A 13,148-nucleotide genomic window follows, 5' to 3' on the forward strand; every position below is an offset into this window, starting at 1 on the left:
GTAATCCTTTGGGTATATACCCAGTAATAGGATGGCTGGGTCATATGGTACTTCTAGTTCTAGATCCTTAAGGAATCGCCATACTGTTTTCCATCATGGTTGAACTAGTTTACAATCCCACCAACAGTGTAAAAGTGTCCCTATTTCTCCACATCCTCTCCAGCACCTGTTGTTTCCTGACTTTTTAATGATTGCCATTCTAACTGGTGTGAGATGGTATCTCATTGTGGTTTTGATTTGCATTTCTCTGATGGCCAGTGAAGATGAGCAATTTTTCATGTGTCTGTTGGCTGTATGAATGTCTTCTTTTGAGAAATGTCTCTTCATATCCTTTGCCCACTTTTTGATGGGGTTATTTGTTTTTTTCTTGTAAATTTGTTTGAGCTCTTTGTAGGTTCTGGATATTAGCCCTTTGTCAGATAAGTAGATTACAAAAATTTTTCCCATTCTGTAGGTTGCCTGTTCACTCTGATGGTAGTTTCTTTTGCTGTGCAGAAGCTCTTTAGTCTAATTAGATCCCATAATGTTTGATTTTCTAGGATCCTGCCTCATTTATGACATAGTGCTTTAATTGTATTCGTGTCTTTAATTTTTAAAAATTCATTTTCTGGAAAATCATTAAAGATAAAATTATGTTGAAAATATATAGATATCTTCATGATGTCTATACAGTATTGTTTTATCTGACCATTCAAAATAACATTATTGAGTTTAAGTGCATGTATTATTATGATTTACATGAATAAACCTTTTTTCAAAGTTGCACAAATAAAGAGGCTTTGTCCACATGTTTGAATACATATTTTGGACGGTTTTAACTTTTAGAGCTATGTCCCTTGTGTGTAGGTTTTTATATGATTGCCCTGGGGGGAAAAACTGGTTTTACTGGGTAGTGTTTTCCCCCCAATGTAACTAAATAAATTGATGATTACTTTCAGTATAATGTGGAAGTAGTTGCATCTGTGTGTTACTAGGATTTGGTTCAAACATTTACCAAGCATGAAGTCAGGTAAACCAATTGATACCAATAATAAGATCATCATCCCACTAGACAGTGCATAAAAGACAGATTTTTCCAGGTTTTGAAAATGAGCTCAAAGCAGCATAAATATTTTCTACTTGAATTGAAAAAATTGAAGTTGGAAATATTTGCTTGATTTTGACAGGGAATGAAAAATCACAAGTATCAGTTATTACGATCCTTTAAAATATATTGACTCTAGAAATTTTACCATTAATCGCTATCTAAACTTGATAAGAATAATACTGCATGTGGAGTCCCTGTCAATTTTACTATATAATTATGTAATGTGTTTTATGAGTATCAATAACTAATCTTGTTTCTAGTATCATATAAATAAAACTACAAATCATAAAAGAATGCATTATCTAATTAGTCTTTATTTTAGGAAATAAAGTGTAAAATCAGGACTTATGTGAAAGATTTTTCACTGGATAGGTGTATAGCTAGGATGAATGAATGGATAGATGGGAAGGATGAGGCAAATGTGTGAGTTACTGATCTACACACACACCGGAAGGGATGTGGGGGACATAAGAGAGCACTCCCTTAGATTTGTGAGGCATGGAATAGGTAATATGAATTTTTCTATAGTCACCTTTTGAAGTTGAAGGAGAAATGCATAGTAATGGAATGTATTTGATAATACTTTTTGTTTGTTTTATGTTTGCTTGTTTGTTTGTTTGTTCGTTTTTTGAGATGGAATTTCGCTCTTGTTGCCCAGGCTGGAGTGCAATGGTGTGATCTTGGTTCACTGTAACCTCTGCCTCTCAGGTTTAAGCAATTCTCCTACCTCAGTCTCCTGGGTACTTGAGATTGCAGGCGCCCGCCACCACACCCAGCTAAATTTTGTATTTTTAGTAGAGATGAGGTCTCGCCATGTTGGCCAGGCTGGTCTCGAACTCCTGACCTCAGGCGATCCACCCGCCTCAGCCTAATAATCCATAATACATAATAAAAACCCTGTCAATCGATGATGTGTATTTTTTTCTTCATAATGTGTAATAACTAGTTTTTACTGTTGCAATTCCTCTGTAGTCTTAGCCCCGTTGGCTGAACTACTTGATAGTTTTAAAGTGATATAACTGTATGTCTGAATTGTTTTCCACCAGGATCTTGAATCAAGTCACTCAGCCATGGTCTTTTCCCACAGATCTTCATGATGGACAAAACTCCATTGTCACAAACTCACTAGCTCTGGCTTCTGGGTTGGAGAATATGTAGTGATTTGTTCAATAGATGAGGACATATTGCTAACGGTGAATACATTCCTTGACAAGCATGAAAAGCAAATTTAGGGAGTCTACAAACCCAATCAAGGTTTATTCTGTCAGCTTTCTTGGCTCTAACAATTTTAGAGATGTCCACACAATGTTCCCTCTCTCTTTAGCTTTTGCCTGTCATTCTTTTTCTCTCTCTCTCCCTGCCTTCTCTTCATACTTCTAATAATATCAGATTAAATGTTCTCATTGTGTTGGAATTGGATGACAAACATGTGAGGATATAATTCATGTCATATGCTTTTGATTTTTTAGTAAGATTTTGAATTTTCAAAATTCTTGTAATGAAACAAGTTTGAATGTATCTTAGATGACCAGATAAAATATGGTCACCTTCAACTGGGAAAATATTCTGAAGAAAAGTTTGAAAAGAAAGAGATGAAAAAAAAATAAATCATGATGAAAGTGGAGAGAAGTAGAAGGCATTAAACTTTACTAAATATAGATGAAATAAAAATAGAACGTTAGGAATTAGATGAACAAAGGAATACATCTGCTGTAGGCATGAAGTGCTTTAAAAGCAGCAATAAAGAAATATAACTTCTTTGTGACCAACATGCATGGCAATTTTCAGTGAATGCTTAATAACCTTACCTAACTTCTTTGGTTTTTGATATTTGTTTGTTTAACCTATTTAACTTTTCTCAAAGTTGTCTCCTGATTTTATTTATACTATATTCTGAGGTTTCAATATGACAGTTCAGGCTTTATCTATAACCAACTATTTGTGTGTTCTGCTAAAAGATAATCAACTCTTAAAGTAGCAGTATTAAGATAATATGAAAAATTGTTTTCCTAATAATCTTTAATATTTGAGTAATATATTCACTCTAAATATTCACGTAGAAATAGATCTCCTTTTCCCAAATTGTTTCATGTAACTCAGATAACCCACAGCTCACGTATTCTGCATGACATTAATCAGTATTCCAAAAAAAGGGAGCTCTCATTCAATTGGTTTGCAAAACATTGCATGTGCTACGTAGCTTCCTCTTAGAGTTTTACAGAGCCCATCGCCTACTAATGGCTCTGAGAGGGCTTAAATAAAATAATAATACTGATGATGCTGTTAAACCAGATCTATTTCCTAAACAGTTTGAGAAATGTCAAAATATGTACGATTAATTACATGGTTGAATTTCTTAATAGATAATTTTACATTGTTACATCAATTAAGTTATAACGTAATACTGCAAAAGAGTGTCTCCTCACTTCTGCTCCCAAGTAATCATCCCTATATTTGGTAGGGATTTATATGGTCCTGTGCTAAACTTTATAATTACAGGCTGGAACCTAGATTAACAGGCTCTTCCCTATCACTTCCTGATATTATTGAAATTTTCCTATATTTGCAATCCCGTTCATTCCCTTGGCTTTTTCCTTAATCTTTTAAATCCACTGCCAGAAAATCCCCTTTGAATCTTGACCCAACCCATCACTTCTTGGGAAAAAGTTCTATTCCTCCCAGTTTACTTTTGCCCACTTTCCAGCTTCACCCTTTAGCTCTCTCCTATTAACATACCCTTCCTTTGACATCCAAGCATTCCAAATTCTTTGGGAAGCTCTTCTTTTCCTTCCTTCCTTCCTTCCTTCCTTCCTTCCTTCCTTCCTTCCTTCCTTCCTTCCTTCCTTCCTCCCTCCTTCCCTCCCTTCCTTCCTCCCTTTCTCCCTCCCTTCCCTTCCCTTCCCTTCCCTTCCCTTCCCTTCCCTTCCTTCCCTTCTCTTTCTTCCTTTCTTCCTTTCACAGAGTTTCACTCTGTCAGCCAGGCTGGAGTGCAGTGGCACAATCTCAGCTCACTGCAACCTCCGCCTCCCAGGTTCAAGCGACTCTCCTGCCTGACTCCCGAGTAGCTGAGATTACAGGCATGTGCCACCACACCCGGCTAATTTTGTATTTTTAGTTCAGACGGGGTTTCTCCATGTTGGTCAGGCTGGTCTTGAACTCCCGACCTCAGGTAATCCACCCGCCTCAGCCTCCCAAAGTGCTGGTATTACAGGCATGAGCCACTGCACCTGGCCGGGAAGCTCCTCTTTCTATCCTGTGTTCAGCCCAAACCTGCTCTCAGTTTTCTCACATATGAGAGGAAATACAAATTTGTGCCAAAATTGTAAATAACATTCCCCTTCAGAGACATATTGACATTTTGATATGGAACAATTCTTGTGTCTCTCAGGACTGAATCTTGTGTAGTGTAATTCCAGCCTCCCTCCTCCCCAGCACATAGGTGCTCTTTATTCATCTCAATTCCACAGGTCCACACTGAGGCCTCTGGCAGACTGGAGGAAAGTTAGATAGCTCTTGGTCTACTCAGTCCTACACATTAAGCTTTCAGGGCTGACTGATGAAGAGGATACTAAATGCCAGTGTCTTTAATATAAGAAACTATACTAGCACCAAATAGCGGCTTCTTTGTATTAATCTACATGGAAATCTGTCTTTTCTTTGATGTGCAGATAGTGACCTTGATGGCTTTGCATAAATGTCTTTTGGATCTGTCATCTGCTGGTAGATTTGGTTTTCCACCTCTGGCAATTTTGATTTAGCCACCACTTATTTACATTATTTGAGTACTCCTGGTTCATTCAGCATTCTACTGTTTGTCACCTATGTGCCCTTGGGGGATACTGTCTATGTATTTGATTGGTCTCAAACATAGCTACCTTAATAGTAAGCCGCTGCCTATCTTTGCTCACAGGGGTGCGTCTTGACAGAGTACGTGGAGGTCGGCAGAAGTACAAGCGCAGAATAGATGCGGAGAACAGCCCATACCTGAACCCTCAGCTGGTTCAGCCAGCCAAAAAGCCATGTAAGTACAGCAGATGTGTCCGGCTTCCCAGAACATGAAATCCTCCCAGTTGGCTCTATATACATCAGCTTTGGCATGCCCATCCCTACTGACTCCAAGGACACTTCTCTTTGTTGGAGAACGGTGGCTCTATTCCCAAGGATTGTCTGTGAGGAGCGACAGGGACTCACTTATTATCTTGTTTTTTCTTTTAGAGATATCTGTGGTTTTCTCTCTCCAGCCTTTTTTTACCTAGTCATTTTGTGGAAGCATAAGCATATTAATGCATAGCTTATATAGTGTGAATTTTACATTTACTGGTTATCTTTATTTACAGAGGTACATAAAATGGATCATACTGTGATCATTAGTTCATTGGAGCTGTTAGATTCAGATTTCACAAGAAAGTGATTTTTGTAGTTTTCACTAACTAAATGAGTTTGACTGCTCAACCTCCCAATGAAAATACATTAGGGGCCTCATTAATTTGGAGCTAGAGAAGGTTAACACACTAGCTAGCAATAGATTAAAACAAGAATGGGCACTGCTAATAACAAGCATAGGTTGCTGGTTCCATCTGAGATGCCCTTATGTACGGTATGCATTGTTTTTAAAGAGCTCATGGTTTTATGGAGCCAAGCTGCAATTTGAAAGGATGACTAGTACATTGCTGAAATGTAAGGCCCCTTCTTTTTGCCATTAACTAAAAAGAGTTGGAATATAGATTGAGGCAATCACTGTATCCCATTTTCTGAAAATCAGTTAGTAGTTGTAGTGCAACAGAACTAATGTTTTCAGATGTTTATGAATAGGGATCCTACTGGGCATGGAGGAGTGCTTTGGTGGAAACAGTTTTCAAATTTAGCTGTCATTGTCTAAGAAGACACAACCAGCACTCACCAGAGGAAAATGCATCTGTAGCAGTTCTAGGAAAGACATGGGTAATTTTTGATCTGCCTTCAAGGGAAGAGAAGGTGTCCACTTCTAATTCAGATTCTCCAGGAGGGGTCACTGCTGTGCATCATACATGCGTGAGCATATGGGAATATGTTAAATAAATAAAACAGACCCTGAACTGTAAATGAAAGGACATTTTAGCTATGTCAAAGGAAAAACAACCAGTTTGACATAAAATTAAAGCTTAAGTGAACATATGGCATAGTTTCCTTTTGCCTTTCCAAAAAACATTATGTTGATTATACCTTCAATTGTCCAATCTGGCATCTTCTCCTCAGCCTGCATAAGCTGTTTGGCATTCTGCAAATACAATCGAGAACTGCATTAAGCAGATTTTGCACATTATAATAAAAAACTCTCTGATAATACAATAAAATGCAATAAACACTAATGCTTAATTTCATTAGAGGTTTAGTTTTCCTGAATTCACTAATACACAGACTGCCCGCTTCTCATTTATTTTATACAAACATTGACTGAAACCATTGATAATTGCCTCTACTGAAAGAAAAATGAGCACCAGCCCATGTGTAAGTTGAAGTGATAGAGAAACATCTATGGTTTTCTTCGTAAACCTGAGAAATTGGGAAGTGGCTTGTCAAGTACCTTTAAGAAGATTACAGCAATTTCAGTGAGCTCCATTTGTCTGAGATAAAGAGGACTCCTAATAAATCATTACTCATTATCTAAAGGCCTCTGTGTTAATTTTCCTTAGTCCATCCAATTAGTGTGTTTTTGTAACAAACATTTATAAAACTTAATTTTCAGATCCTGTCAGATAAGTGTCAAGAGACTGTGCCTGAGCTTTGCTGGGAAAGTGGCTGGGGAGATTTCTGGACCCTGACTGATTGTGTACTACAAAGGCCCGAGAATGAAAATTGGGTTCTATTGATTCTAATTAGGGAAACATTAAATAAGATTTACCTAGAAACAGTGCTGCCGGCTATTCCATTTTCTGAATGATGGGAATTTCTAAGCTTCAACCAAATATCTCTGACCTCTCATGTCAAGTATCCATTGACTTGGATAAAGTGAGTGAGAAAAACTAGAGTCATGATTACCTTTGGATATATTTTTATGCTCTTTACTATTGTGTTTTCTTCTAATCCTGAGAATCTAGTGGTTGCTGACAGGTTTTGTTGCATTGTCAGAGCAATGAAAGTTGAAACTTTTCCAAGCATAACTAAAATACAGGGTGTTGTTTCTGTAGCATATACAAACAAAATCCAAATTAAAAGTAAATTAATCTCTATTTAATTTTAATTCTTTTCTAGTCTACATAGTACTTGGGAATATTTCCTCCCAAATCTGCCTACTCAATTTGATGATGATTGAATATTATCTGTTGTCTATTTGAAATAAGCTTAATTAATATGTGAGCCATATTCATAAATGTTTAAATATTTTCTTAGAAAAAGTGCTAATTATAGCTTGGACAAACCTCAATCTTTCACGAAAGGAGATAAAAAGAATGCTATATTTATTTTTATTTTTTTGAGAAGGAGTCTCGCTCTGTCGCCCAGGCTGAAGTGCAGTGGCCGGATCTCGGCTCACTGCAAGCTCCGCCTCCCGGGTTCCCGCCATTCTCCTGCCTCAGCCTCCCGAGTAGCTGGGACTACAGGCGCCGCCACCACGCCCGGCTAGTTTTTTGTATTTTTTAGTAGAGACGGGGTTTCACCGTGTTCACCAGGATGGTCTCGATCTCCTGACCTCGTGATCCACCCGTCTCGGCCTCCCAAAGTGCTGGGATTACAGGCTTGAGCCACCGCGCCCGGCCTAAGAATGCTATATTTAATTCTAAGTTACGTGAAGTCTTTTTATATTGGGTTAAAAAAGTTAAAAACTTAGAGGCAAATAGTCTGGTAAACACATTGGGAACTTTGGCTGTGTTCACAAGAACCTCATTTAAAGTCCTGGTTTTCTACAGAATAGTACATAGAACATTTAAATATGTGGGTTTATTCTTACCCGTTTGTTTCTCCTCGCTTAGGAGAAAGTACAAAATCTTAAGCTACATATAGAAAATGAAAACAGGGCCAACAAGAAAAATCATTCTGTTACCAAGACTTTACAGCCTCTTCCATAAACTCTCACATGCCCCTGAGCAATAAAACACATTTGATGTGATGCTTTCCATTTGTCTCTAGTGTTTATTTTTTGAAGGATTTTTAAAACATATATCACAAATTTCAGACAGATAAATCTGAACCAGAGAATGAACTAAGGACAACAGATGAAAATAGAGGATTAAAGAATTTGCAATACAGAAAAGAAAATGACTGTAACATTTAAGGAGGAGTATTTTTATGGAAACATATTAGCTGTATTTGGAAGATTGGCTCTGTGTGTGGGGAGGGGGAGAAAAAAAGAAATTCCTATTTAATGCATCCCACGGAGATAGAGTTATATAGTCAGTAATTCACCAAGGCAGAAGGGCTCTGACCTTTGCTCTTCTTTAAAGGAATTAAGACAATTAGTGACTTTCATGCCCATTATGACTGTGGGCATTAGTAGTTCTTTGCCTCCTGTGTTATGATCTATATTTCAATGGTTTACTAGGGGTTTTATTTTAAGCTGTTGTATACCATTTAATCTATTTCACCAAATCCCACTTAATAATCAAAGCACAAACCCAGAAAGCATCTAACTTGTCTTATCTGTTTGCTATAAAAATTTTCACTACAGGACAGACGTTTCATTCCAGCAAAAGCAGGTAGAGCAAAGAAGAAAAAAAAAAGAAAGACTACATTCTATCATGACTGCGGTGGCATATGTCTCGCTATGAGTTTTCCTGCACACTGTTTAATATATACCTATTTAGCCATAATTGGAGTATTTAGAGTTTATTGTAGGGTATTTGGGTTGTTTTTCAAAACACAAAATGCTCTAGGGTTTATAAAAGAGGGATGATACTACTAGTGATCTTGTAGTGCTCTGGTCTGATCCTGCAGATAACAAGATTGTCTCACATTTGTTGGTGGCTGAACCGGAGAAGATCTATGCCATGCCTGACCCTACTGTCCCTGACAGTGACATCAAAGCCCTCACTACACTGTGTGACTTGGCTGACCGAGAGTTGGTGGTTATCATTGGATGGGCGAAGCATATTCCAGGTACATTTTCTGAAAAAAAAAAAAAAGAAAAGAAAAGGTTGCAATTAATTCCCTAGGTTATGTGTACATATTTGGGCAAATTCAGAGTTTTCTCATTTGGACTTAAAACATCTTTACGTTTATTTTAATCATAATTTAGAGTTTTGCATATCCTAATAGAATCCTTAGACTTTATATTTTTTATATTGGTACCACCTTGAGTTCTTGTTAGTTTTTCATATGTACAGGTACTACTGCCAGTGTAAGCTAATGAGAATATAAATTTAAAACATTTCTTTATCCTTGGTCAAAATTCTTACCTTTTCCTAGCAAGTACTACTTTTCTTTTCACTTTAAAAAATGTTTTGTCAGCGTTAGCCTAATGTACTATTTTCCCAACTAAGAATCACTAGTTTTGTTCATAGTGGCTAGTTATATTCTATTGCTAGTCATATTCACAAGCTTTGCTTTGGTTTACAATCAGATATTTATCTTAACTTTACAGACAAATTGTGAAAATAAATATTAATTGGACATGGTAACTTTTCCTATATGGTAATTTAAAGTTAGCATTTAAAAATATTTCTCTTCTTTTTTCTTGACCCATCCTGTAATATGAACAAATGTATACATGCTTGTAAGTTTTGAAAATTTTAGTATTCTACTTGAATTATTTTTTGTTTGGAGTTTAATTTTCAAATAGTTTGTAAACAAGTTTTCAAATGATGAGCAATGTTTTTCTGGTACAGTTAACTTATTTCTGTCTCCTTAAACTAGTTTGTCTTTATGCTTTGAATGCTACAGTAATTTCTTTAATCAAATTGATGGAAGTCCCTTTCGCAGCCCACACTGAAACCAATTTATTGGTCATGATACGCCAGCTATGTTGCTAACAGTCGTAACGAACTGTCAGGCGATATCGCAGTGAAGCTAATTTGAAGTCATTAGGTGTGCAGCGTTCAGGCGACAATTTGTTACAGTGGTTAGGAACACAGCTGACATTTCTGAATGGCTTTGTTCGTTGCAGTTCTAGATGAGGCCAAGCAAATTGTAAACTAATTTAAACATCACTCTGTATTATACCAGCTACTTTGTCTTACACTGTTTGCTAATAAAGCCCCCCGAATTAAGTCAAAACTAGTTAAATAGATGAACTTGTGTATTCTTTAGAAGACACCTACACAAGGATTACTACATCTAAAAGAAGAATAAGAATTTGATCATGTGGATATTTGATATTGCAGTTGGATTGTAATCACATCTGTATGACTTTTAGAAAAATAAAAAGAAAGGATTTACTGCAAGATGTAAGACAATTGTCGACTTTGGCAGTGGGAACAGCCAGAATTTACTTCAACAGTGTATGAAAGCTTATTTGTAAGGAAAGCATTTTTGAAGGGTTTAAAGACAAAAGAAACAAGACTAACATTCGTTGAAGTGTCTGTCCATAGACACTTTTTTAGATGATTGAATATATTATTTATATTAATATATCATTATGATATATGTATACACACATTTTAAATATCATTATTTTCACCCAGGATTTCTCAGCCTTGGCACTATTGATATTTGGGACTAGATAATTCTTTGTCATGAGGAGCTGCCCTGTTCGTTGCAGGAGGTTTAGCGGCACCCATGGCCTGTACCCACTAGATGCCAGTAGCACCCCTGAATTGTGAGAAACAAAACTGTCTTCATACACTGCCAAATGTCCTCCAGGAGGTAAAATTGCACCAGCCTGACGCTCCTCCCCAAAATTGAAAACCGCTGTTCTAACCCACGAATTAGGTATCTCAATTCAAAGATAGGGAGATCTGAGGCAGAGAGAGGTAAAAAACACTAGCACAAATTCACAGCTGTATCCGGTACCTTCAGAGTGGCTTCCTGGAGTAGAATCAAGATATTTCAGTCTCCAGTTGATTGCATTTAAAAAACCTATTTCAAAATGATAATGATGATAATATTGTTATTAATAACAGCGTGGAAAACTGTGTCGCTGTGGTTCCAAACCACCCATTATTTCAGAGAGTTCTGCTCAAGTTCCACCTGAAATAAAAGATTTGTAAAGCCAATATTTTGATATCATACAGATAAAACATAATGAAGACCAATAAAAGTCAACAATTTCTTTTGAATTTTCTAGTAAGGAAAGTCAGTGATAAATATGCAGGTCCGACTGTGCATCCAAGTAGAAATTGCAACTTACAAAGGGACTTGTCACAGTAAAGGGGCTCTAGTGACTTTTGTAAAGATAGCAGCTTTATATAACTATGAGTAACACCATTTCCAGTGGTGGAAACAAGTACTATATGATTATGGGTTCAGTCTTAAGCTGAGGCTTAGAATTGGTGGGGACTGACGTTATTCTCTCTCTATAGCAAATGTCAGAAGAGTTCACTGTGGAGTGGTGATTCACAGCTCTGATTTTCGTGATACCCTGAGGGTGTTTTAAATGATTGCAAGGAATATCTTGGCTTTTCAGAAAGGGATTAGCAAAACAAGAGTTAGCAGAAATTTAATTTTTTTTTTTTTTTTTTTTTTTTAACAATACCTATGGCCATACAGTTCTTGAGGTAGAAGGAGAGGGTGTTCTGATATCAAAGTGTGCTGCCTTACCGAGTTCAGGAGGTTGGTCAGTAGAGGACCACACTACAGCTATATGGCCTGAGAGACAGGGAAGTAAAGGCTGGAGAAAGTAAAGATTAAAGTCACATTTCTGCCTCGATAAAAGTAAAATGTTCTTAATAACATGAACCAATCCTGATAACTGGAGTCATAGCTGGAATTAAAGCCAAATCAGAGCTGAAATTTCATCTGTCTTGGTCTTAACTTTAAAACTCTTTGTTTTTGTAAAGCTTATGTTAAAGTGAAGTCATTTTTTTAATATACTAAAATTCAAGCCCCTGTTATCTTTATGCTGTTCTCAGTTTGTGTAATTACACCCATACACATACATATATATTTTTAAAATGAAGTTTAGCATCTAAAATGAGTAGTTTTTCTGTGCTGCTTCGAATGTACTTTTGCACACTTTCTTTTTAAGAAAGTGAAGAATACCACAAAAGAAGATATTGAAGGAAATACATATGGAATGGGTTTTTTTTTTTTTATCAGTAAATAGAATTAGTTGACTTACATTAATAAATCAAATAAATGGGAAAGTGTGTTGTTATGAAACATGACCATACTTTATCTCTAGAAGAAAAAAGATCACAAGGCTTTAGAAAATGCTTGACTTTAGTTGGAGGAGCATAAGGGCACAAGAACAGATGATGGTGCCCTAATAGCCCTGTTTAAGAATGACAGGGCCCAGCCATTAGCATCCTTTTATATCCTTGGAAATTGCTCATGCCTCGCTTTTCTGGTTCCTATCTGCCTGACTCTTTTTTATTTCTCTTTCAATTTCGTCCGCGCTCGGATAAGCGCATGCTAACACAATATGATTGAGCTGTAAAATGGAATGCTGTCGCCTCTAATCTCTTTTATGTAGATACGGAGGTACTGCACACTCCACTTCATTCCCTCTCCATTGTTGGCCTTTTTTAGAATGGGTTGCCAAGTAATGGAGGCTCTGTCAAATATTAGAGCTAGGTTTCACAGGGTGTGATAAGACGATTATCAGCCCAACAGTCAGATCTATTATTGTTCTTTTTGGTTGATTAAAATATTATTATGTACTCTAACTTTGTTAGCAAAATGCAGAATGTGCTTAGTCAGATGGTGCTTTAAAAAGCATAACCCATATTAGCTGACCTATATAAGTGGCTTAAATATATTTATGGATCTTACCAGACAACTTAGTTTAAAAGAACAAAATGGTATTTTAACAATTAAATGAATGAATGTATTTTAGAAAAAAATGTCTTTGTTTAATATGGCAAATCTTCAGGTCTGCTTGTTTATTTTTGGCATGACAAATTAAATAATTACCCATTGAAGAAGGAGGACTTTGCTCAAGTTTGGGGGCCTCAGTTATGTTTTTCAAATGATCTCTATTGTAATGATATCA

General features: G+C 36.6%; 1 protein-coding gene across 2 annotated transcripts in view; it reads left to right on the plus strand.

The window, feature by feature from the left end:
* Positions 1–13,148, plus strand: part of ESRRG (estrogen related receptor gamma) — a 159,710-nt gene that overhangs the window by 87,220 nt on the left and 59,342 nt on the right. Inside the window, exons 2-3 of one of the 2 annotated variants that reach the window (XM_017870025.1) lie at positions 4,998–5,108; positions 8,975–9,157. In XM_017870025.1, the coding sequence (XP_017725514.1) occupies positions 4,998–5,108; positions 8,975–9,157 (294 nt within the window). The remainder of the gene's footprint in view (positions 1–4,997; positions 5,109–8,974; positions 9,158–13,148) is intronic. The other variant, XM_017870026.1, reaches the window with a different exon arrangement.

The sequence above is a fragment of the Rhinopithecus bieti genome, unplaced genomic scaffold, assembly GCF_001698545.2.
Source record: "Rhinopithecus bieti isolate Rb0 unplaced genomic scaffold, ASM169854v2 scaffold_1673, whole genome shotgun sequence".
Classification (NCBI taxonomy): domain Eukaryota; kingdom Metazoa; phylum Chordata; class Mammalia; order Primates; family Cercopithecidae; genus Rhinopithecus; species Rhinopithecus bieti.